The following is a 27,443-nucleotide window of genomic DNA, read 5'->3' as shown; positions in this document are numbered from 1 at the left end:
AACGGTTTTTTTTTTTTTTTTTTTTGGTTTTTTGAGACAGAGTCTCAGTGTATAGTTGAGACTGACCTGGAACTCGCTATGTAGCCCAGGCTGGTCTCGAACTCAGTGATCCTCCTGCCTCAGGCTCCCAAGTGCTGGGAATACAGGCATGCACCACCACGCCCAGCAAGACAGGATATTCTTAATTGATTAATGCATTTAGAAAAGTACATAGGAGATTTTTAAACATTTAGACATTATTAACAAGGCATATTCATGCTTAAAATCATCCTTAACTCTCCCTTTAAGTCACCATAGCTTCCCATTACCTAAAACATATTTGAACTTACAAATTCTTCACCAACCACACATAAGTCCCTTTGAGATCTGTCCACACTGTCTTTTTACCTAAATGTCTCTTGCTTCTTTTCCTATTTATCACTCATGAGATTTAACCATATTAGCATGTTAAGCTCTCACCGGACCTCCCACACACTGATAAATACTACTTTTTTAGACCCAGTCTCAGGACAGATTATATCTTCTCTGAGAAAACCTGCTCAAAACAGTTAACCAACATGCATAACCAGTCAAACTGTTGCATATCCTCCATTTCGTTGTTGTTGTTTGTTTGTTTAGGTGTCTTTTCCGCTGGAATTACTCTACCTGCTAGGCTCCATGCCTAGCACAGTGCCTAACCCCCCCGCACACACACACACAACACACACACCATGAATTGCTGAATGAATAAGTGCTATAAATACAAATTAGTGTATGTGGAAATGATATTTAACTTTCATTAATTTAACCCTTAGGCATTTATTATTATATATCTTAAAGCCTTTTGCAATGTTAGACTAACCTTAACATACACATTTGATAGAAACTGTCTCTTGGAGAGCTTTCTCCTGGGGAATCTCCCACCGGTCACATTAGCTATACTGTATACCCAATGCATTTTCAGAAATACGTCAAATATACTGTCTCATTTTTATTAGACCTGTTTGCTTCTGAATTTTTTAAGCTGCTGGACACTGGCTCTCTCTATTCAAGGATCACATGACAAGCATGCTATACATTGGAACAGTGGCCTTCCTCACTGACAGATTTCTTTGCAAATGGGCAGGAATGAGCACCATCACTACCCCTCTTGTGCTGTGATAAGACATTAACATACCCAAAGTCAGGACTCTAGCAGACAACTTCCCAGCCATAGGAGGAACTCCAAATTCTGAAAATTTGGTAGCATGACTCAAATTCATTGCTTCATGAAAAGTGTAAATTAAAATCTCTGAGGCAAAAACCAAACTGTTATAGCCCAGGCTTCCAAATATACTGGCCATACCTCCTGAAAACTGACTTTGGATAGAAAAGTCATAATGTTGGCCTGTGATCTGGGATTTTATGGTTTAAAAGATGATTAGTGCCTAAAATTAATGTACCAGTTCAACAGAGAATGCTAGCAGACCTTGAGCTGCCCCACAGATTGTATTTCCCATGTTTTGGTACACCAGCCCAAACCCTCTTGAGGTCACAAGCAGGGTATCGGGCAGTGTTTATGTTGATGATTATCCAAAGGAATGATCACATCATGAACATATTGTACCATGTGGTGTGTATTTCACTTTTCCAATGGATGAAAGAATTCTAACAACATCCTAACAGCTGTACCAACCTGCTGCCTGGAATCACTATTAATCAGAGAAAGAATGAGAGCTCCCTTGTCAACTTATGACTTCCATGTGCCACATGCTGGCATAGGTAGTAAATGACATAAGAACAAAGACAGTTGCCAAATTCTGACACAAGGGAACCAGCAAACATGGATTCAGTCTGCAGGTGGTCAGGCATGAAACTCAGACCAGCCTTAAGCAGTGGTCACAATGAAATTATGGCTAAAGAATCCTCCAGGGAGTTGCCTCTGAAGGTTGTACCCCAGAGTTACTTCTTGCTCAGCATCCAAAACAAGCAAGCCAAGTAGAACTGTAGCAGCCAGTCAGAGTGGACGGCTAGGCCCCAGCTTATGCAGCATGGAATGAATGCTATATGACGCACTACGCTTGGTTGGAGACTTGGAACAGCAGACTGCATGCAGCTGTTATGGCTGTGTAGAAATGTACTGTGGAAAATGGAAATCAAGGAAATAAAGCAGAGCTTCTTCATGGCTTGTCAATTATTTTACTCCAAAGGACATTTCAATTGCAATGAAAGGTTTGAATAGATGAGTAGCTACACTTGCAATGTTTGCTTCTCACTCTGGTGCGTATCATGTGGCAGCTGTCTACCAATTTTTTGTTGCATTGTTGCCTATTTCTCAGGGTTTTATTAATGTTTTACACTTCTGTATTCTTCAGAGAAGCTCAAATTATAGTCATTATGTTTACCTCTCTAAATTTCATTACTATTTCAGCAGTCTAGGATTATTTGTGAATCTAACTTTCACAATAGTCTATTGAAAGGCAGCCAAATTTCACCTCAATCCCTATTTGAACAAGTAATGAAATATATACATTTACAGCTTATGCAGGACATATCTAAGAGTTTATAATAAATTTGAGAGAGCACTACTCAGTTCATTTTGAGACAATGTAATGTCCCATTATTATGCTTCTCCAAATTCCTAGTGTTATAGGAAGCCTCAAGAGGTATGCACACTGACAGTACTTTAAGGACAGAAGGCCTACCCCCAAGTGCAGCTGATGAACATCATTTATAGTTATCTCTTTCTTTAATTTTCCTATGTTTAAAATTTCCCTTCCTAAATATCACATATGCATCAGAAATCACAGGTGATGATGTGCAAAATATTCTGAGGATGACAGTGATGAGCCACATGGCATTTAAGGGAAGAAAATGCAAGGAATAACCAGATATCCAGGGTACTTTATCACTGCAAAATTTTCCTTTCTTTTGGAAAAATGAAAAAAAAATTGTGGTAGATAGAAGTTGAAGGCAGGAAGCTTTAGGAGGAGAATAGTGGAGCAGAATATGAGAGGAGACCAGCACCAGTGTGGATCAAGTTTTAATAGAGAAGAGAGCAAAGAGAAATTTAACAGGAAAGATAGGTAGGTAGAAGGACTTTTATGATAGTTCATTCTACATTATATGGTCATTTATATTGATTTCTTTTTTTTTTATTTGGTTGGTTGGTTTATGTTGATTTCTACTCCACAGTCTAGAAAATTTCAGTGGACTTTTTAAAAATTTTTGAAAAGTTAGCAAAATACTGCTTATTTGCAACAAGATCTAAGCAGCACCTCTCCCTGGAGCATATAATTCCTTTATTCTCCCAAAATAGCATTCTTTTTAAGGTAAAGCTGGGATATTCTTCCTAGATTCCCTCTGTCTTATGTCACCAAGAAACTGCCCTTCAGCATTTGCCAAGTGTCTTAGTTGCTTTCTCATTGCTACAACAAAATACTCAATACCCAAATTTAAAGAATTAAAGGTTTGTTTTAGCTTATAGTTTTTAGAGGTTTCAGTTCATAGTTGGCAGTTCCAAGGGTGGTGTGGCAGAGGGGAATCACTGAGAAAAAATAATTCATGTAAGGCAGAAGGCAGTAAAACAGCAAAGTAGAGAAGAAGAAGAAGTAGCTGCCTATCTCTCCCTTTTATCTCTTCCAGGCTACCCACCCTTTGGGTAGTTACCACCCCCACCCAGGGTTGGCCTGACCATCATCCACCCCAGAGCTATGCAAAGCAATCAGAGGGCTAAGTTAGTAATTACACATCCTTAATCCCAGCATCACATACCCTAGATCCAGCCACCTCTGAAAAGCCCCACCAATGGCTGTGAGGCTTTGAAGGGCATCTAGACACAAGCTATAACATGCAACATTTTCTTTCCCCTATGGTTTTTGGGAACTCCCCAAGAGACAAAGAAGAAAAACATCCACACCAGATGGCCCCAGGTGAAATACTCTTAATGATTTGGCTTCATGTCTACTTGCCTTGAGAACAGTTTAAGGTGAACCCACCTTAACCCTGCTTTCTCTGGGTCTTCTGGTAATATATTTACTTTATAGAAACTCATCTCCATCATGGTCTGTGTAGTACAAAACACTTAATAACTGTGTGGTGTCTGATCCTGTTCTGTAGTAAGTGCAGTGTTAGCTACTATTACTTAATCATCAGACCCGTAACAAAGAAAAAGACTGTTTTGCAAAATTCTTCTGCTTAAAACCTGTAGCCTACCTGCTATATGCAGTGCATGCTGCATTGTATGCTCTCAATAGATACTGGATGTGGAAATGTATAAACTAATGTTTTTTGTAAAAATTAATTTGTCTGGAAAAAATGACTTAATATGTAGAGATAGAACTATAACCTAAATAAATTCTTGTTTGCTCCTTACATCATTGGCAGCCCTTGAAGTATTGTTTGAGGCATGCCTTATTAGGAATTCAGGAAGACCAACTTTCTCATTATATGGGGCAGAACACTGAGTAATAAGAAATCTGGCATAGCCACAGTATCCTGCACATAGGCCATGGTCAATAAACATTTATTGAATGACGGTCTTGTTACCAAGACTTTGCAGCAATAGGCTTTAGGGGTTTTAGTCTGACCATCTGCTTGAGTGGGATAAATTGTGACAATACTAGTCTATGGCCACACCACCCTGCATGCGCCCGATCTCATCTAATACCGGAAGCTAAGCAGGGTCGGGCCTGGTTAGTACTTGGATGGGAGACAAAAGTAGCTCACACTAGATGTGTGTTTATGAATTCCTAAAATTCAAGTGAGATAGATGCAGGCTCTCTGTCAGGAAATGCAGCAGTATCTGTAAATCTACCTCGTGTGAAATAAAAGTTGCAGAGGTGTGACGCTATAATATTTTTGCCATGATGATTTTAGGTAGAAACAGGAGCACTTGTGAACAGGCTGAAAGAGCAGTCACAATTGGGCTTTTTTTCTCTTGGGAAACCTTGGCCAAAGTTGCCTGGTCATTTCCTATGGAACATGAGGTGCCTTTGGACAGCTTGCTAGGACAGCTTCTTACCAGCCCTTCTGATATCAGCTAATTTCTACTTATCACTCCTCACTGTCTGAATGACTTTTCTCCAGTGAATATTGAAAATGTGCAGATGAGAAACTGTGAAACACAGTTCAGGAGTTGAACTTTGACTCTGCAGCCAAGAACTTCCCAACACAGCCACAGATATTCTCCTGTGCACTGCTCCTGTCCTCATAGATTTCCCACATGTGTACTTTGTGGGGAAAAACAAAATCAAGAAAAGCAATTTCCTTGAATAAATACCTCTCCCTCTCCCTGATTCCCCAACATACACCCAGATTGATTTCTCTGTTGGTGTTTTCTTGTTTGCTTCTCTTTTCTTGCTGCTGTTCAGCAGCCTCTCAGAGGTCTCCCTAAGTGCATTCCTTGCTGTGCTACTGAGAGAAATTTTTGAAAGGCAAAGGATGCTAGGGGCTTGGGCTTCTACCTTTGTAACATCTCTTTTCCTCTTCCTCGTATGTGCCTTCTCTCATTTTCTCCATCTTCTTTGCAACAGTGTACACACTGAACTATTACAGGAGGGAGAATTAGAGATCTAAAAATTTCCCACAAATTACATTTGTCAGTGCACTTCAGTGAATAGAAATGAAAGGCTCACAGATCAATACAAGTGCATAAGCATAATATGGCACAGAACCCACAGGAACTCCTAAGAAAACTCCTGCAGTCCAAAAGAAATAGAGGTGAGGTGGTATGGGGTAAGGAAATCACACCGGCGGGGAGGGGTGTGCCTGTGTTATGAGCAGCCCTCGAGTCAGGCTTACATGTTCACTAGCTTTGTCCTTAAATGAGTCTCTTAACTCCCAAAGCCCCAGTATTGTCCTCTGTGAAGTTGGGAGCATAAACACGGCTCTAACCACCTCACAATAGTAACTGTAAGAACCAAATGAGATTTTTTTTTTTTAAAGGGAAGATTTTTTTTTTTAAAGTTTTGTCAACTCTTAGGTATTAAAAAATGTTGATAGAAATTATTACTGAAAGAGACACTTTAAAATCACTGTAGCCACCTGTAAATTAACTGAAGGTATTAAGAAACTTCACAACCAACACTAAGAAAAATAATATGATTGAATTCTCTGACAAATAGTAATTTTATCTTATTCAAATAGTCGTCTTCTGAGGTGATCTCAGAAAATATAAAGCTATTTACAGAGATTAATAGGTCCTAACTTCCCTTTTATGAAATAAATAAATGGAAGAAAGATAAGGTCATGGAAAATTTGGGGCCTTGTGTCTGCTACAATTGGAGAAATTAGTTTATATTACTGTTTCAAAACCTGGTTATATTCTGTGGGAAGGGAGCATGGTCCTTTTGAAATTAATATTGTATCAGAGAGCTGTAAGAGAGGCTGAGAAAGCTGGGAGGAGACTGGGCTGCCAGTCTCCTCTTCCTACCTGCAGAGCCTCCCCCATGCAGGTGGGAAGACTGGCTACTGTCACAGAATCAGAGGGCAATGCTGAAGGATGCATAGAATGCCCTTTATATTTCAAGGTCCTTTGTGTACTTCCTCAGAATTTGACATACTTGTTTTTGCTTCACTCCTTCAAATCTCACGTAGTCTCTGGAGTCTGAGCTTCCCACCTTGAACTACCGTGGGGCTGACTCTCTCCTGTTGCCTCTCATTTCTGCCACATGATAGCATGAAGGGAGAAAGAGTCAGGCCTTAGAATCATGACTGGCCTGAGTTCAGATCCTGACTTTCCCACTTGCCTTGAATAGGCAAAAGAAACAGTAAGGATTCCAATATGGCCATTTTTATCATGTATGTCACTCCTAAACCCACATCTGACTCTCTCCATCCTTTAACTCTCCTCCCCTGTACTGTCCATGCTCGCTTTACAGCCAGGCCTTTTTGATGCTGAGTCTGCCTCAGCCTCATCTCACACCGACCCAGCCCTGACAAGAGCAGGATTTATAGTTTTCACCATATAGAAATCTGTGATGGAGAGAGGCAGTTAAGCAGCAAGGTAATTCCTTATAAATGGAAAATGAATATCATCAATATTTTCATGTCCCCATATTTCATTTTAGTGAGTTTTCTAAAAAAAAAAATCCTTTAGGACCTATAAGGAAGAGGAGAAAAGGATATTGAAATAGTGAACTAAGAATTTATGGTATTCAATTGTAATAAGCAGGCAGATTAAAGGTATCTGTAATTAAGGAGGAAAAGAGGCTAATTTATGATACTGCTGCCATTTACTTAATGTTTACTCTATGCCACACAGTATACCAGGTGCTTTACATAAGTTGTCCAGTTTACTCATTGGAAAAGCTTATGAGTTATTGGCCTCTTTATTTTTTTCTTATTAAAACTGACTTAGGCTTAGGCTTTAAAAAATTAGACTAGTTGCCTTCATCATACAGTGGGGTCTTTCTGTGACTATACCTGACCACGTGGTTCAGGAGCCTTTGGGAATGGCTTGTGGGAAGAGATTGGTTTGGAGATGCTGGTTGAAAAAGTAAATCTGGAAAACCTTAGGCAGTACTTGATGGGAGACTCTAGTCAGAGCTCAGAAGACCAGAAGGCTGATAGAAATCCTGCTGGTAAAGACCCGGCTCAGGAGGTTTCTGCTGGGAAGAAGGACTGCACTGGCTGTTGGACTCCAGACTATGTGTGTTATACCTTGGCAGAAAGTTTGTCTGCATTTTGCTCTTGTCCAGAGACTTTTTCTGAGATTGAGATTGGGACTGAGATGGAGGGTGGCACTAATTAATCTGGCAGAAGAAATCTCAAGACAGTCTAATGTTGAGGCTATTGCATGGCTACTGTTGGGGGCTTTTAACCAGATTTATGTTGAAAATCAAGAGCAGATAGCCCGGTAAAATGATTTGATATGTTTTAAGTTTGGCCTGAAAGGAGGCTCCAGTAAAGCTGTGGACTGCAAAAATAGAGCAAAGATCTTGGTTGCTAAAAAGACATAAGACAATTGAAAAGATGGCGTGAGGGCATCAGAAGAAGCAACAGGACTCTACCCTCCAAATTGCAGTGAGACTTGGCTTTGAGAAGAGAGCTCCAGAGCACCATGTTCCAGATTGGCAGTGACGTAGAGGAGTTGTTCCACTGAATTTGGTTCATGGGCATTGGACCCCGACAGCAAAGAGAAGAGGAAGTCTGACTACTGCTCCAGATGGCAGCAGACCTTGGCATCATCCATGTGGTGCTGGTTTTAGGTGAATACAGAATCAAAAAGTTGGGCTGGGGGGCGTCAGGAAGGCTTCCACCCAGATTTCAGAAGAAGGCCTGTAAGGCCAGGCAGGGTGTCCCTGAGAGGGCAGCATGTGAAGCTGTGAGTGTGAAGATGAAGGTGCAGTAGAGATCCCAGAAGATTGGAGAAGCCAGGAACATGGATCATGTGAGGAAAAATGGAGCAGAGCCAGCCCCAGAGAGAAGCCCTGAGAGCTACAAACACTGGCAATGCTGAAGGAGCAGAGACACCCAAGTCCTTTGGAGTTCACAATTTGCCACAGATTCCAGGGGATGCTAAAAGTAGAACTATGGGATTTAATATTTGCCCTCCTGGATTTTGGACTTGGCTTTGTTCATGTTCCTTGCTATCCCCGTTTGTAACTTTTGGAATAGAAACGTCTACCTTGTGCCATTATATGTTGGAAGTGTTTTACTTTCATTTGTACAAAGGCTTACAGCTAAGGGTTTGCCTTAAATTTCAGAAAAGACTTTGGAGTTGGACTTTTAGCAATACTGAAACTGTTAGGACTTTGACAATGAAATAAATGCTTTTTTTTTCTTTTTTGCATAAAGGATGTGCATGAGTCTGAGGGTCCAGGGGTAGAATGTTATGGCTTGTGTTTAGATATCACCCCAGAGCCTCATGCAGTCATAGGTGCAACTTTTTCAAAGGTGGCTGGATCTAGAGTGTGTGATGCTGGAATTGATTGGTGGTACAAGGCTAGGCTCAAGAGCACTAAGATTAAGGGTTTTAGTGCTCTGGGCCCCAAGTAGCCTGTGTAAGATAAACGGGGCAGAAACAAACTGCTAAGGTCTTTTGTTGATTTTGCTACCTCCTGTCTTTCACTGTGAACTGTTTCTCCTGCCACACCACACTGTCTTGGAGCCAGCTAATTATAAACTAAAATCTCTCCAACCATGAGCTAAATAAACCTTTCTCCCTTAGATTTGGGTGTCAGGTGTTTTGTCTCAGCAAGAAAAGTAATTAACACACCACAAAATATACCAGGTGCTTTCTATAAGTTGTCCAAATTACTCAGTAGAAGGCCTTATGAATTATTGGCCTTTTTATTGTTTTTTATTGTTTTCTTTTAAGAACTGAAAAGACTTAACACTTAGAAAAATTAGACTCATTACCTTAGTCACACAACCTGTAAGTAGTAGAGCTGGGATCCCAACTCCATTTTGCTATTTATAGTGTGTTGAATTTAGAACTTGCTTCAAGAGATTTCTTAAATCTGTGTTGTGCCATAACTACATATATACCCCTCATATTTCCCAACATAAATCAAAATATGCTAAATATATTATTCTCATAGTGAAAATATATAGTGAGTTAAACAAAAGCAAAATAATAATGACTAACACTTATCCTATGCCAGGGAGCAGCCTAACTGCTTTGTATCCATTTTTTTTAATGTTCAGAATGAACCAGTGAAATGGTTGTCAATAATTATTTTCAATTTACAGATCAGGACATTGAGCAGAAAGCTAAGAATTGTGTCCATGTTCAAACAGTGAGTGGGGAATTAGGATTGAAAGTAAATGGAATTATAGTAGAGCCCATTCTTTTTTTGGGGGGGATGGTTTTTTGAGACAGGGCCTCATTATGTATGTAGTTGAGACTGACCTGGAACTCACTGTGTAGCCCAGGCTGGTCTTGAACTCACAGTGATCCTCCTGCCTCAGCCTCTCGAGTGCTGGGATTACAGGTGTGCACCACCGTGCCCAGCTAGAGCCCATTCTTTTAACCTTTATTCCATACCAACTGCCTACCTCCTTGCTTCTAGGGCACTTCACTTCTGGACTATAGTGCACTGCCTGTGCCTGACTGTATTATAAGGCATAGTTGGATGTGGTGCTGTCCCTGTACTCTAGGAACCAGCTGTCTTTCACATTCCAGCAATCCCTACATCCTTGGTCTACTCTGAGAACTTGCACCCGCCACCCCCTCACTCCCCGTAGGACTGTGGAGACGGAAGATGTACACTTTAGCTTTTCTCATTGCCCTCACATTAGGAACTACTTTCTGCAGCTATACTAGTCCTTCTTTCTCATTTTTATTGTATTTTGATAGCATATTTTAAATCTTCCTATTCCTTGCACCATATTTTAGATTTTCTAGTGATAGAATTATAAGTGGGGTTTTTTTTCTGAACATTTTGAAGCCCAGTTTCCTAAGTTCTTGTATACTTGTCTGAATATATAAGGCTCAATCCTTCTCCTCCTCTGACCTGATTGCCTACTTCCTGCTTTTCCCCTGAGGTACTGTCACTTTACTTTCAGAATTTATGGTCTGTCATTAAACAAAGACCTATATTTTTGTCCTCTTCAACCAACAGAAATTTTGTCTGTGTTATTTTGCTTTAATGGAAGCCTAGCTGTTCCCTGAGGGAAAAATTTCCCTTCAGTTCTCTTGAGTGGTGGTCCTATGACCCTTGAGCTTGGAAGCAAGATGTGGGCTTTATTAGATTCTGTGATGCTCATGCCATTTTCTGCCTCTAGATACTGGATTTTATCTCTCTTGTTCTATGTTCTACCCTCAGTATTTCCAGCTTACTTACTCTACCTACTTCTCCTTCAAAGATACTCTAATCTCCACTGGGTCCTCCACTCCATAGACCTTAACACTTTTTAGTAGTGATCACCACTGTCATATTCTTATTCTTATTCTGAACCTATTCGTATTTCCTTGGTTATACCTGGCACAACCTTGTCTCTATCTTGTGGTGTTTCTTTCACTTTTCATTATTATGAAAATGGTTAGGGCCATTCTTGCCCAGTTCTTTCTCTACTCCAGTCCTGTATCTAAGGAAAAGTGTCACAACAACAAATGCACTCACACGTGCATCTATCCTTCATGACAACAGGTACTGACAATTCTACCTTTCCCCCCATCAACTTATTGGTCTTTTTACTGGTACCTAAATGGGCAGGTCCCAATATGCCCTCGGGGACTTTGCCTTTATCATTACTTCTCCTTGGTTTCTGGATCTTTACCTGGCTTCACTCCCCATTTATTCAAGTCATGCTCAAAGTCAAATTCCACTTCTGGGAGGCCTTATTTGATTGCCCACTCCAACACAGTACTCACTACTCTTGATTCCTCTTAATCTGCTCCAGGATACTGTTTATCACATCTTCTTTGATGTCATGCTATGTGTCCTCATCATCATTTTCGCTTCCATGAAGGAAAAGATCCTATCTGCTGTGTTCACTGTTTTATGCCTAATTCCTAGAACACTCCTGTCCCCAACATTTGTACTTAAGAATCTGTAGGATGAATTGTCCAGTGTTATACATTCTAGAGGATCACACTCTTCTGAAAATTCCTTTCACATTTCCATCCAGCTCTCTACTGGTGAGAACCAAACTGTTTGCTTTTTTATTCTTTTACCCTGTCAACTAGTTGAGTTAGGTAACAGTTTTACTTGTGTTGAACAGAAGAAGATTCCCAGCAGACAGGTCACTAGTACCAAATTTGGACTGTATATTAGGAAATCCTCTTTCTTGCTTTTTTTCTGATGTGCTGTTCACACCTTAGGACTACAGTGTTGTTGCCTTGTACCTCACCTGGTATCTCCTACCATAGTCAAACTCTCAAGATTTTTAAATCTACCCCACACTGTATCTTTTTGCCTTATTGTGATAGAAACCAGTCCTTATCACAAAATTTTAAATGAAAATCTGCTCCTTAAAGAGTTTAATTTGCTTTGTGGCAGTATTTTTTAAAAAACCAATATGACCTAATCATGTTTGGGATCCAGAAAACCTTGTAATCTTGCTAATACTTGGAGCATGTATTAACAGCTAACACTGTCCAGAAACTGTCCGGTTCTTTAGTTCAACTACTCCCTCTGCCCAACAAGAAATAAGTGTCGATAAATATTAGTTGCATCCTCATTATTATTATTATTATTAGTGTTGTTGTTGTTGTTATAGAAAAATTATAAAAAGTTGCAGTTTCCTAAAAGAATATGACTTAGCAGGCAAATGGAATAAATTAGTAAATCCTGTGCTATTTCTTTTGAAACTTGATGGAACCTGGGTAAGATTAATTAATGACCTCATTCATCTAGCTGCATGAAAATAAGGAAGTGTCTTTCTCTGGAAGTGTCATGCCTTAACAAAAAGTAAGATACATTGAATGATTTGAATACCAAGAGTGAAAAATAAAATAGTGTATAATACTGCTTACTCAGTTCTTTACACTACTGGCTTAACCAGGGAGTTAGTACTGAAATAATAATTTTGCCTTTTGTGTGGAGAAAAATCGCCATCAGAGTTGCTAGTGAAGTTAGGAAACTTAAAGAGGAAGATTATGGTCCTAAAGTGTAAGCACTTTTCTGGAAAGATTAGTAATAGCAATAATGCAGTAGCTCCACAAAACCCTGTGAAAAATAAATGTTTAAATGTTTCACAAGTACACAGCATAGCTTATGGTATTGGGACAGGCCAAAGTCACTTTCTTAGCTAAGGAGGACATTTTTATTTTAAAATAATTATTTTATTTAGCTTAACATAATAATGGTGTAGCGGGGCTGGGTTGTTGCCCAGATCCCACCTTTGGGAATGAGCCTCTCATCTTCACAGCTCAGCAACTTTATCTAGAAAAGCTGCATCTCCCGGTGTTGCACCCCTCCCTAGGGACAGGCTTCATCCTTGGAGAAAGACCCTACTCAGGGACAGGCCTTCACATAACAGGTGAATTTCTCCCTTCACCAGCCCCGCTTCTGTCTTCCTACACAGATATTGTTCCTGAGAATCCTTCTCAACAAGCGTGCTGTGCAAACCTTGGCATTTCAGACTCTGTCTGCTAGGGAAGCTGACAAAGAACACAGACTATGTATATATCCTAAGAAACATTTATGACTATTTCCCACTTTATGGATATCATTAATTACACAATGACCACAAAGCTCTCAGAGCTATGGTGGCTTTATTCACTGATCTTTGGTATTATGTGTGACATGTACTTATTATTGAAATGAAAGTGACTTGAATGACCTTAAAATAGAGGAAATATGCTGAGGTATTAGGATTAGTCATAGTTTCACTATTATACTATGTGACCATTTCCAAAACAATAGCAAATGATAGCAAGCAGTCTGTATTCCCTGGCCATTCTGTTAGAGTTTGGTGTGGGACTAGGGAAATTGTTAGTTCCCAGGGGCTTCCATACTAAATCACTACAAACTTTACGGTTTAAAACTATAGCTCTGGAAGGTAAAGTCTGAAATGGAAGTGTTGACAGAGTGGATTTCTTCTGACAAGCTGAGGGAAAATGTCTACCTTGCCTCTCATCTAGCTTCTGGTTTTTAAACCTTTGTGTTCCTTGCCTTTGAGCAGCTCTCTCCCATCCCTGCCTGTCTTTATGTGATGTTCTCTTCTGTGTAGCATCCCTTTGTGGCCTCTCCTCTAAGTACGCGGGAGGCCTACCCTAATCCAATGTTTATGACCTCTTAACTAATTTAAGCTATCTCCAAACAAGATCACATTCTGAGGTTGTGAAAAGATGAGAAATCTGTGGGAAGTTATTTAACCCACTGCAAACACCAAGGGGGAAAACAACCAAGATTTGCTTCCCTGTTTCTGTCTGTTTATACTGTGGGTATTTTAATATCTTGCCATCCTTTTTAGAGAAAACCCAATGGCGAGATGTGTGCAGTGGGCCACACCCAGTGACAGAAGGCTCCTCCAGGCTTAATCAATTAGAAAATTACCAGCACCAAGAGGGATTTGGTAAAGCAGTATTAGTAAAACCAGGGGAAGGATCATTACACAGACTCTGACCATTAATTTTTAGTCAGACTGAAAAAGGAGCCTTGGGAAAAAACAAATTTGGAGAGATATTTTATTCACTCTCCCATACTTCACTTTCTAAAGCAACCTCTGTTGAAGTAATTGAGTTTACACAAATCATTTGCGAAAAAGACCAAACAAATGCTATACAAATATATTTATCTGTAGGAGGACTGCACACATTTCAGGTCCTGGACAGGGGTCACAAGTCCTGTCTTGTGAGTTCAAGAGACCCTGGGGATGACCTGGGTTCCTGCAAACGGATCCCACAATCCTGTTAGAAGCGTAAAAACATCCCCTGCTTTCTATCGTCTTTCTTCTAATTTTCCCCTCCTATCCCACTTGCTTATAAAATGAAGGAAATTTTAATTTAGCAACCAGTGGGAGAGAGAACTAGCAGACAAAAAGGCTTCCTTTGTCATACAGAGGCATTAAAGAAGACACCTAAAAGCCATTCTAAGCATATCCATCCAGAAAATATTTGTTTCTTTCCTGTGCAAGCAGAAATGTTTCAGTAGAATGTGTATCTCCTTGAGTAACTCTTGCCTCTCAACATTCTAACATTTGCCTTGATAAATAATCATCTTCTTTACAAAAGGCGAATGTATGAACGTGGAACTTGGTTCCAATTTTGGTGCATGGACACTAGAGTACATGTGCCACACTTTCAGACCAAGTGTGAAAGAATGAATTCAGATTTGAAATAATTTGACCTAATATAAAATTTAAACATCTGGGTTTTTTTTTCCAGGCACTATACCAAGTATTTTATTCACATATTTCCCTTTCTAAGACTTATCATAACCTTGCAAAATTGGTATCCATAATATCTCTTTTCCATATGGGGTGCTGAGGTATAGAAAAGGTAAATAATATGCCCAAGATCTCTTAAGATTTTTACCCAAGTCTGCTTTACATGCATTAAAGTCATTTGGATCTGATGAAGTATTTCTTTTATAATAAGATTATTTCCAAACTTTGCTGTCAAGATTTTGAAGTTAGAAAGGCTAATCTACCCTCAAACTTCAAGGAACTTGGGAGGATTATGTCAAGATGATGTCTGGGTCTACTAATTTAATAGCACTGAAATTAGGCAGAACTTTGAATGATGGGAAGAGGTCACAACACACCCAGAGCAACAAGGAAGAAAATATTGTGGAAAATAAGAAAATTCCCTGGGAAGCACGTTTCAATCTCTGCATCATTCACGTGCCTTCTGGAAAAGCAGGTGGGTATCGAATGGCAGCGCCACATTCCAGGTTCCTTTGTATAAAGAAACAAATGAGCAGCAAGCAAGATGACATTGGTGGTCTAGAGGGCAGCACAAAAGGGAGGGAAGAAAAGAAATCCTTAGTTGTAAGCATGTTTATCCCTATATCAGCAATTCTGTATGTCTTTAGCATACTGTAAAAACTGTCTATAATGTTGATTATGGAGTATCAAGGCTATGAAATTATACTAAATATATTACAGTCTAGATGAGAAGCAGAGAATGGGATATTTATTTTAAGTGGTTATACACTAATTTTTAAAAATACCAAACTGTACTTATAGGGCTGATGTTCATCATTCTGGGAAAACTGTGCCATCCATAATAGCTCATTCTCTAAGAGATCCAGGTAGGGGCTACTGTATAGTGGTTACACACATTTCTCTAAGAAGTCGAATAAGATCTTTAATTCAGTTTTGTCGATGCTTTGTTTCTTGTAAGACTGTGAGTGGTGTAATTATAATAGAAAGTCACTTATTATGCTGTAGATCTATTAACATTTGATTCCTTGTTAAATATATTGCCAAATCTGCACTTTTATTCTTTCTGCTGAGAGTTTTCCTAGTGCTTCTTGATTTACCTTTATGATTGAAGTTTTGGGAACAAATGTTTTAATTCAATGTGTGCTTAGTCTAACACATTTGACCAGTAGTCTAATATAAGAGCACTGTGCATTCCAGACAGACACAAGTTTTCAGTGTCAGCTTGGGACAATCTGCATCGTGTCTCAGCGAAGCTTGCAGAGAGCCACTGAGTGTTGCTTTTGGCAGGCTCTTTCCCAATATCTCGGCAGGACATTGTAAGCAGGTAGTGATAGTTTTAGTTGTGTCTGGAAAGAGTGAAAGGGGGCTGATGAAGGACCTGAATATCCCAGAAGCCTCGATATTCCTCTCTAGCTTTTTACTCCTTTCTACAGAACAATTCCTGTTCTCTGTCTCTAGTGAGCTTCTAACAATTTGCCCACCAAGCCATCTGCCTTGATACCTCTTTGTTCAGGCTCTTCCTTCTGCCAAAAATCTGATCCTGCCTCATTCTCCCAATGAACTCCTGGGCATTCTCCAAGAGTAAAGTCCTTCTCATACCTTCTCTCACTCCCTCCACTCCTGTCCTCAGGGCTCAGTGCACACCTCTGCCAGAGCATTCAGCTCAAATTCACCTGAGTAGAGGTCAACTTGGAAGGGTGCTCCAAAAGAGTGGGAACTCTATTCTAGTATGTAGTGCATTTAACTTTTAAATATAATTTATCTGTCCGCTATGTACCTAAAGTGACATTTTGCTTCAAGACTTAATAGGTTTTTGAATAGACCAGCCTAGAGATTCATATCAAGATCTTAATTTTCTAACTTTCCTACTGGTTTACAGGTTTCTGCCCTAGACTAAGGTTCTATCCATAACTTTCTGCTACAAAATTTAAAGATGTACTTTATGCACAATTTGAAAGGAAGAAACTAATACTTGCTTGTTCATAAAATATATACTGAACACTTTGATGTTAGGTACCAGGAAAAGTCTATTCTGTGAAGCACAAAGTGCACATTAATCAAACAGGAATAGAAGTGGGAAATGTAGTCAGATACTCAGGGGTCACATTGCTTGAAGGTTGGCAGTAGGAGCAGGATCAGCTCCTTTCCACTCTGTAAGCCATCAATAGGATTCTTTCCTTGAAGATGAATTTCTTCATTTAAATCTGCAAAGAGAAACATTTAAAACATGGCCTCTGTCCTCAAACAGCTTAGTTTTGAGTTTAGCATCTTCAGATGATGGATCAGAGAAGAATTCTAAAGCAAAGTGAGAACTGGGTGGAGTGACATAATAATAATAGGTGGCTTTTACTAAATACTTATTATATATTTATGGTGTTGGTGTGTGTATGTGTCCCTCTATGTGTAGGTAAAGCCTTTTATTTCTCATAATGATATGACGAGTTCTATGATTAAGTAAGTTTTGGTTCATTTTACAGTTGAGATACTTGAGGCACAAAGAAGTTAAGCGATTTGACCAATCCCACACTTGAATGAAAGACCAGCCTTGAAAACAGCTGGATGCTAAGAAGTGTCCTTTTCACTACTACATTATATGTTCTCTTAATTGTTATGGAAGAAAAAGTAGTTTACTTCTAAAATTATTGTCATAGAGTAGAGCAACAAGTTGCAAGAGTGGATGGATGACCTGGGATGGATTCTTCCGAGAATGAAAGGTGACCTAGTTGGGTGAAATGGCCTGAACAGAAGCACAAGTCAAGTATGAATGAATGAGATGGGACATTGACTGATTTGGCAGACACATTTCTCTCTCTCTCTCTCTCTCTCTCTCTCAGCAGTATTTTCAAGAACAGAAGAGAGACTCTCACTTTTGAAATTCACACACAAAGCACAGTGGCTAAGTTGTTTTTTCCACTGACCTATGAAGAAATGTATAAAACCTAATTATGGCAGTTATTTCATACAGATTCTATTTCAAATTTTAAAAATATTATTAGGAGTAAACTTTAAAAGATAATCTGTGCAAATTTACCTCTTATGCATATTTATTGACGAATTCATGCTTGTCTAAAATTTCAAAGATAGCAATGCCGCATTTTACTCCTGGGTCTCTAGTACGTTGGGGGAAAAGGTAGAACAACTGCTGCTCCTTGTCACAATCCAACCTCTTCATTCCCCAAGTCACTATCATACAGTTAAACAACAGCAAGAGTTACACCTGATATTACACGACACTATAGACCTTCACTTTGTGTGTGCCTTTTATGCATACGCATGTGTGTAGTAAGAACAGAGACTGAATGGGGAGGCATTTCAGCAGTGGGAAAATATGCAGTATGATATGAAAATAGTTTACACTTGCAAAACTTTCAGAACCTCAGGAGCAGCATACTAATTCTGTGACTATTATGTTTTATTGCTTTACCCATTCCCACATGTATTGCTTTATTCTTTTGGAATTGGCTTCTAATGTAGTTTAACCCTGTTTTTGAGAGTGTCCATTAGCTTAATTTCTTTTATTAATATGAATTCTTCTATTGAGTAAAACTAGCTAATGTAGTTTCACTTTTATCATTCATGTAAAACAAAAAGTAAACAAGGAAAGAATAGGACTTTTACTTTTATTTCTTCCTAAGTTTAAAGATTAAAATCAAGAGAATTTGTTGCTTGAAATCTGGAATCTTGATATTTGTTGATCATGTGAAATCAACACACTTGATTAACTGTGATCCAAGCCACAGGGATGACTTAATTTGATACTGAGTAAATTAATTCAGTTAATTTAAATTTTAGTTAAGCTAAATTTCATGTCAATATAAACAGTCATTACCCTGGAAATGCCAAGCCATGCAAATGTTAAAAAAAGATTATTTTATTTATAGATGGGTTTGGTAAGAATAGCATTAATGTGTTTCAGAAAGGAAATACAAGAGTGATTAATGTGCAGTTGTTTGCATTTTTAATATTCCACTCATATATCAGATTAGTATTTGTGCTTACTGTCAGACTTTATTCTGTTCCTGTCAAAACACTTATTACTGCTGACAGGTATGACATATCCACATTAATCCTTAATTCCTTGATTCAATTTTCTAATTGCTTTTTTGGCAGGCGATGGTAGCCATTTATTCTTATATGATATATTCACTATATGGTATGTTTTTTAAAAATTTGGTGTGTCATTTAAAAGTATGTGATCAAGAGAAAAACTTACAAAGTATTCGAAAATTTAAATTTCACTATGACTTCAAAAAATTCACTATAACTAGGCATTGTATTGTGATTTGGTGATTTGGTATATCACAGATTCTGTGGGATATCAGTGAATTATAATCACAGAATGTTAAAGAGGAAAAAGACCCTAAACGTCATCCAACTTGCCTATTTTTTTCTCCTTTTGGAACAATTGATTTTAAAAAATTCCCAGAACCACATAGCTAGACAGTGATAAACCTGGCCCTAGGACTCAATAGTGTTTGAAAGAGAGGTCAGAAATGGGACAGGTTTGTGTATAAAATTTTTATACCTGGAATTATAAATTGATTTCTTTGGTTAACAAGCAAGCTGAGAGAATAAGAGACTACTTGGTTTCTTAAATTATATTTTCTAGTAATGTTGTATAATTACGTATAATATGCTATATACTATAATAATCAGGTCTGAGCTCCAATTTCTGTGTTACCTGAGAATGTCATTTGACCCCTCTGAATTTCAACTTTTTCATTTATATATAATGAGACACGAGTTTCCATAATATAACTGCTGTGTAATTACACCCAGTCGTGCATGCACAAGCCTTAGCACCGCACTGAGCACCAAGTTAGTATTCACTTGTTAACTGTCATTATTTTCCAGTGTCCTATTATTCCTTTAAAAATCCATAATTTAGATAGAAGCTGTCATGTCTTAACAGTTATCTATTGAGCAACCTCTGTGACAAGCTTATTTATTTAGTCATCCATTCATCCTGTCACATACCCTGTGCAATGCCTCTAAAAGAAGCTATAAGTAAGACAAGGAAGCAGCTAACAAAATGCCTTCCTTTAAGGAAAAAGAACACAACACGGGAAAACATAAGTTCCAAAAAATTTGCAAGCCCTCCTTTGGAACTACTGAATGCTCGGAAAGTTTTTGAGAAAGGACATAACATTTTTTTTAAAAATGTTGAATCCTTACTTAATTACAATGGCTAAACTGAGAACAACAGATAGTTCTGTAAAATCCTCAGCTGCTGGGTATAGGGTTTCCTGCAACAGGCTTAGTATGCCTCCTAGAAGCACGTAACTTTCTTGCCCTTGGAGAGGTCAATGAAGAAGAAACATGGAGCCAACTTTGCCCATTTGTGTTTTCTAAACCTGTAGTGAGCCAAGTCCCAGCAATTTCCTGCAACAGGTCTTGGGTTTAATGGCAGCCTTACTTTCAGAACACATTATTTTGAGTTTTAAGAACTATCATCTTGAAAATCCTTAGGTTCTAGAAACTTTTTGGGTAACCTGTTTGTCTTTAACAGCTTTAAAAATGGAAAGATTTTAACATAAAATCTGTTGCCTCTCAAAGAACTTGAAAATAGGAGTCCAATTACTTCAAACAAACTAAAGTGAACCAAGCAAGTCTTTTGTAAAAGTGCTGTGTGCTTAATAAACAAAAACTGCTAATTACATAACTGTCAGTGATGTTTTCTGGCATAATCTAACACCAGGTTTTGCAGTACAACAATACGAAAATGCCTAGAAGTAAATTGCAGTTGCTGAGTGTTGGGGGCACTCAAACTCATGCTTTATCTCTTTCAAAGGCAGCCATGGAAAATGCATGATAAATTGCAGTTCAGTGAACATGTTATGTTATTGTGAAATGATTTTGATTCATGGCTATGTGTTTATCACAAAACAACTGCCAAACATCAAGGTATTGGAAATATTATTATTTGTAGGATTTTGCTATTTGTAAAATTCAAGTGCTACTAGCCATCCCTTTTTTATTTAAATCCTGTATGGAAAATTATATTTGCCACAATGTCTTAGGAAGTAATTTTTTAAAATTATGTGAATTTCTTCCAGAAGTGTCAAATAGCTATGATAGTAACTAATATTTTGAACATAATGAATAATTCATATTTTTGTTAATAGCACTTTATGAAAATCTTATATAGCTAAAAATAGACCAAGTTTTAAGCCAAAGTGATTTTAAAATAGAATTATACTCTCCATTTACATGGCTTATCATATAAAGAAACTTTTGAATGTTTTCTAAACAATAACAGTAAGGTAACACTGAGAGAATTAGTCTAAGGAAGATTTATAGAATTAGCATTCATGCAGGCAGAGTCACTTTTCCACAATCCACATATTCTACTACACCATCCCTATCTGTTGCTAAGATTCTGAAGTCTAAAGTGTCACATAATTAAGCCATATTTCACCAGAAATTTACAGTTACATTTTACTAATTTTTCTCCCCATTGAGATTTTGATATTTAAACATGAGCACTTGATATTTAAAACCTTTCCCGCAGTGTTAAAAACAGTAGAATGGTAGCCTAGCAACATGATCAACTAATGTACTTCCAACTCTTTTATTGTTTTTCTAAATCCTCTATAAACTAATACTGTTTCTCAACATTTTTAATTTGGCAATCTTAAAATTTACTGTTGTAATTTTTGTACTCAAGTTTTTCAAAATAACTGGATATTCTAGTGTCAGTTATTACATTGAGAGCTGAAAAAATAAAACACAAAGAAATGTCTGCCTACTAGTAGATATGATCATCTGTTTCTTAGATTTTGATATTTCTAATACATAACTATCACTTAAAGTGTGAATTCATTTTGTGTTCTCTTAGTATATTTTAAACAGTTGACATTTACATATATTTTGCATTTATTAAGTTAAAATAAATTTTAGTTTAGCCTAGAAATATGGTTAGAAACATACATAGTACCTTTCTTTCAAGCTTGAAATGTGACAAGCCTATTTCCTAAATATTTACATCACTGGAGACTATCTATGTACTTATGTTGATTTTGACAACATTTTCAAAAATAAATATGGTAAATTAAGAGTAAGATTTAAAGAATAAAACCATAGATCCTGTAATTTGAAGCAAGTGGTGTAACGTGGCCTATGGCATTTTCCTGAGACATTTTAGTGTCCTTTGCTTCCACCACCATGACCACTTTCTCCTCTATATTGAAAGCTTCCAAAATGTATCTCTATGAGGATAATTTTCAAACATGAGATTTATGTTGCTATAAAGGAGAAATCCTTTATAACCACATAAAACCATTGTCACCAGAAATTTCAGTCTAAGTTTTACATGAAAGGGGACATATTTTATCTTTAATGCCTCATTAAACTTTCTGGCAACAGCTATATTCTAGAATATTCTAGGCAAATGACTACATATGTCTATATTTCTTTTGAAAAGTTTGAATATCATTATTGGGAAAAGAAACCTGAACAAATAATTTTCTCTAACAATTAGAGCTGTCCATGTTTCTTTTAAATTGTGGCTTAATACAGAGATGTTTCCTTCATGTATCTATCATTTCTCACCTGTCGTTTTTTGAATGTTGTAGTCAAAACCACCATTCCTAGGTTAAAATGATGCCTTCATTGTTTCAGAGTTCATGTTTTTTTTTTAAACCCAAATTCTGTGTGTATGTTTGCATGCAAACAGGGTGGCATGTGTGTGTGTGTGTGTGTGTGTGTACGTGTATACTTATCTATACGTTTGTATATCCATGTGTGCAGTGCATCTTTGTCTATGCACACATAGCATAAGCTGCATTGTATACTTAAGAAAACAGACTCAAGAGGCACCTACCCTAGCTTAAATGCCAGGCCTGCTAGTTCTTCCTAACTGTGTGTGAATTGAGTAACTTTTTATAACCTCTTGTTTCAGGATTCTTATCTTGCCCCATTGTAAGATTTACATAATTAATATATAAAAGGCATTTTGCAAATGCAATCCATTGTAATTACTTAATAAAATATGAGTATTGTTATTATTCTTATTATCATGTATTTATTTCTGTTATTTAAACAAAGCATTGGTCAGTTATTATTAAAAATGTATTTCACTAGATAATTATTAAAGATATGTTAATGTTAGCTCAATTGTGTATGAATTTTTAAAAATAACCAAATTATATAGAATCAGAAAGTAGAATCATGGTCACCAGGGGAAGGGAGGGAGAGAGAATGGGGAGAAGTCAGACAAAGCATACAAACTGCAGTTTTATAGGATGAATAAGCCTGCAGAGCTAACCATAGAAAAAGGGCCAATGTTGACAATATTGCACTGTGTGCTGAAATTTTACTAAAAGTATAGATTGTTTTTGTTTGCTTTTGGTACCAGGGATTGAACTTGGGTCCTTGCGCTTGCAAGGCAGGCCACCAAACTGCTGAGCTAAATCCCTGGCCCATAGATTCTTAAGTGTCTTACCACAAAGGAAAAAAATGTAACTGTACAGAGTGATGAATATGTTAATTTGCTTAACTATAGTAATGATTTTAGTGTGTACATCATGTTGTACACTTGTAATATAGTCAAAAGAAAATTAAAAGAAAAGACATGCCAACAGAATATTTGGAATTATAGTCACTTAATTAGCTAAAAGGAAGTACATGGCATATCATTAATGAGAGGAAGTACTTTGGAAGAAGCAACAAAAGTTGTGTAACTTTATGGCTTACTAGTTGCACATGAAATACGGTGAAATGCATTCATTTATTCATATAAAGGCTGATTCCACATCAAGACTGTGCCAGGAGTTAGTGTAAACTGACAATAGGTTGTGTCCCCAGCAACTAGTAGTATACAGTTTAGTGATAGCAAAAACAGGAAATAACACAGCAATGTCATGTCAACTGTACAAACTTACAGTGGGTTTTCCTTTCCAGGGCGCACCGAAGCCCATAGCCATTGAACCATGTGCTGGGAACAGAGCTGCTGTTCTGACTGTGTTTCTCTGCCTACCAAGAGGATCATCGGGTGCACCGCCTCCTGGACAGTCAGGTATGATAAGTGAGGAGCCCACAGAGTTTGGCAAGACTTGTAAACTAAAGAGGAATAATAAACAATGCCACCAAGTAGTACAGTAAGGACCTTTGTGGAGTTATAAAGCAATATAAAATTGTATTCACATACAAACTTTCCCCAAAATATCAAGATTATCTGCATTGCTGTAAAATGTTGAATATATGTATATTTGTGTATTACATACACATATTCATGTGTTAACACATATTGTAATTTATTGCAATTACAATGAGAAAACTCAATAGGACACATAACTTCTTGACCCTTCTGGACCAGTTTGGTTTTTTTTCTTTCAGTTTGTGTGTTATATAGAAAGCCAAAGAGTAAATGTGATCCGAACGTTGCAGCATGAATAGAGAACCAACCTAGGGGACTTGTATGGACGTGGTGTTTTGTGGCATCTGAGGGTAACTTGATGCATGTCTCATGTTTAAGAGACGTTCTAGCTTCCAGCACCATTCTGGCAGTTGGTCGGCCAAGACTCTTCCTCATATAGGTACAACCAGTCTGTTCTGATTCTCCTTTTCCTACGTAAAAAGCATGTGTTGGTGTTGGAAGTAATCATTTATATCCCTTTAGAGGTGTTTTCTCGTTGCTGTGCTTTTGTGTACATTGTAAAGAGCCTCAATGCACATGTTGAATATAACTTGTAGTCAATCATGTACTTCTTTTTTTCTTTTTGCACATCCTATTCTGTCCATTTACAATTTATAAGTGTTTTCCCTGCTGATTGTTTTCTCTACTTGGCTTTTAGTGGAATGGATGCTTCTTGAGGGCACGGTAATTTCAAATCTTTCTCTTCCATTCCATTTAAGCATAAAATAAAGTGCCAGAGGTTCTAAATAACAGTATTAATGATAAACTTGCCTCTTTTCCTACTTTATGTTTTCTTGCTACGCCAGTTAGCTTTTACCTTGCTCCTCACTTTCTTAATTTGTTTGTTCAAGCACAAAAATGGAAAATATACTGCTTTATAGTTGCAAAACTTAAATATTCATGTCCCAGAAGCTTCCCCATATATAGGAAATTTTCCATCATTTAAAGTACTTGATAATATTTTGTTTCAGAAATTTTTATTGAAAGTTCGTTACTAGATGTTTATTCAAAGAAATAAGCCTTCTGCATACTGTTTTATGTACTGAGTGAATGCCTTGCTCGTCTCCTTTCAGCGTCACCGAGGTAAATGGCACTGGTATCATTTGGCACTGGTCAGATAAGATGGATAATTTTAGGTGTTGTGCCTAGCTAATGGAAGTATTGTTTTAAAGCTGGGATGAATTCCAAAACAAACACTTCATTAATGAAAACAAATTCACGTGGAATACACTGAAGTTCTCCTAGATCCTTGACAAGATGACTGATGGGGAGAGTGAAGGCAACTGCCAATACTCTGTCCCTTTAACCTTTGCATCCTTTCTGACTGATTTAAAAAGCCATGTAGCTGGGTGAACCATTGCCTCAGCTGTGCTTTCTTTCAGATGCATTGTGATTACTGATGATAATGCTATTATAGATGTGCAAAATGCTATACTTTTACACAGTATTATCTTATTTTTTCACATTCGATCTTCATGGAGTCGCTGTGAGATAAGTAATAAGAAAAACACTTTATAAATCAGCAGAGTGAGGTATAGAAAGCACTGTATTTCTATTCTGAAAGAATAGTTAGGAGGGGGATATTGGAGTGTAAAACAAAGAACAAAATCTACGTACTGATAGCATTCCAAGTAATTTTTCCTAATGATCTATAGTAGAGAGCTTATTTCTCTACAGTTGGCAGCCATGTCTTCAGAGAACCAAGGATTTGGATGAGTACTGAAAATGTCTGTAGGGTTTATATAGATAAACAAAATGTTGAAATAACTTACATACTTTTTCCAGACCCTACAGAGTGAATGATGATTATTATCTGTGTGCATCATTCCAGGCAAGCTCATTCTTTATTTTCTTTTTTGTTTGTTTGTTTTAATTTTTTCTAAGTCTAATAAAATTTTCCAACTAATCTTATAGGAGTAAAACTATACTTCAATTCTATTCCTTCAAAATACAATATCCTCTGTTACCTGCACTTACTTTGAAATACATCCAAAATATATGATATTTTAATGGGTGGATAGTAAGATGGGTAGATAGACTGATGAGTTATAAAGCAAGTTAAGTAAAATGTTAATGGTCAAAGCTAGATGGTGGGAATATTGATGTTCATTCTAATATTCTTTCAACTTTCTATATCATTGAATTTTTAGCAATAAAATATTGAGAAACAATAAAATAATTCTTGTATTTGCTGCAGAAAAAGCATCTATAGGGAGAACTTTTCTAATTTTATCTAGGTTTTTACTGCACAGGGCAAATACTGATACCAATATGCATATTCATTACTGTCTCCATTCTTCATCAAAGTATTTGGTTTGTGCATTTCCAATTAAAGTGTAACATAGCATCATCCAATATTTAAGAGGAAATACATTCCAGTGATAATGGAAGCCATATTGGTTCTTGGAAGAGAAATATTGATATGTTATCTCATTGCTAGAGTTTGGATTAACATATTCTTACAAGAAGTTCATATATATTTCTGTATTATTATAGTTCCTTACACAAGAAAGGGTGTTCATAATTGCTTCTGATGGAGATGATGGTCCTAAGATACCTAGGAAACGTGACCTCATGCAAGCATTTTTATCTATGAGCCTCAGTTTACTTTAATAAAATGATTAGACTTGACTTGAACTTATTGAATGTTTCCTAGATTCATCTCATAGGAGACCTATACTCTGGTGAGTCTCCTCCTGTACTGGTATGGGGTAAGAAGTTTAAGACATTGAAGAGGACATTGAGGAAAGTCTTCATGAGTTTGAGAATACAGGGAAGGCAGAAACACCTATGAACTTGGTGGTTGTACTATATGAGTCTGGGTGTTCTAGAGAGACTGAACCAATAGCATAGACAGATCGATGAGAGAGAGAGAGAGAGAGAGAGAGAGAGAGAGAGAGAGAGAGAGAGAGAGAGAGAGAGAGAGGTCTACATATATGAAAGATGATTCATTAGTGGAATATACTCATATGATATGGAGGGGTGGCTGAGAAGTCTCACATCAGGCCATCTGAAAGCTGGAGAACCCTGGGATGCTGACAACATGGCCAAGTCCAAATCCAGAGGTCCTAGCCAGGCAAGCTAATGATGTAAAACTCAGTCTAAGGCTAAAGGACTGAGAATTTAGGAGCCACTAGTGTAAGTATGAGATCCCAAAGGTTGGAGAACTGGACTTGTGGTTTCCAAGGGGATGAAAAGAGTAGTTTATCTCGTTTCCAGGAGATAGCCACATTTTCTCTTCTTTTTGTTGATTTTGGGTCCCTACCCAGTTGGGTGGTCTATGCCCACACTGATAGTGGATCTTCCCCACCCAGGCCACTCAGAATCACACACTGACCTCTCAGGAAACAGCCTCACCACCACACCCCGAAATAAAGCTGTACTAGATTTCTAAATATTCCTTGAACCTGTGATGTTCTCAACTAATATCAACCATCACATTGTTTTTCTTTCTCAGAAATTGAATTCCATCACTAAAAGATGTGCAGGCACTAGTTTAGGCATTTCTATTCAGGAAAACCTAGTGTTTTTTTTTTTAATTAAAAAATAGTTTTGTCTTTGGACTTTA

General features: G+C 37.6%; 1 protein-coding gene across 1 annotated transcript in view; it reads left to right on the top strand.

Annotated features, from left to right (window-relative positions):
* The window catches only part of Atrnl1 (attractin like 1), a 656,020-nt gene that overhangs the window by 538,244 nt on the left and 90,333 nt on the right, over positions 1 to 27,443 (top strand). The window contains exon 28 of the mRNA XM_033761235.1: positions 23,641 to 23,755. Within this exon, the coding sequence (XP_033617126.1) occupies positions 23,641 to 23,755 (115 nt within the window). The remainder of the gene's footprint in view (positions 1 to 23,640; positions 23,756 to 27,443) is intronic.

The sequence above is a fragment of the Fukomys damarensis genome, unplaced genomic scaffold, assembly GCF_012274545.1.
Source record: "Fukomys damarensis isolate Sample0158 unplaced genomic scaffold, DMR_v1.0_HiC HiC_scaffold_8, whole genome shotgun sequence".
Taxonomy (NCBI): Eukaryota; Metazoa; Chordata; class Mammalia; order Rodentia; family Bathyergidae; genus Fukomys; species Fukomys damarensis.
Note: the sequence above shows the minus strand (reverse complement) of the source record. Positions and strands in the feature narration are given on the sequence as shown.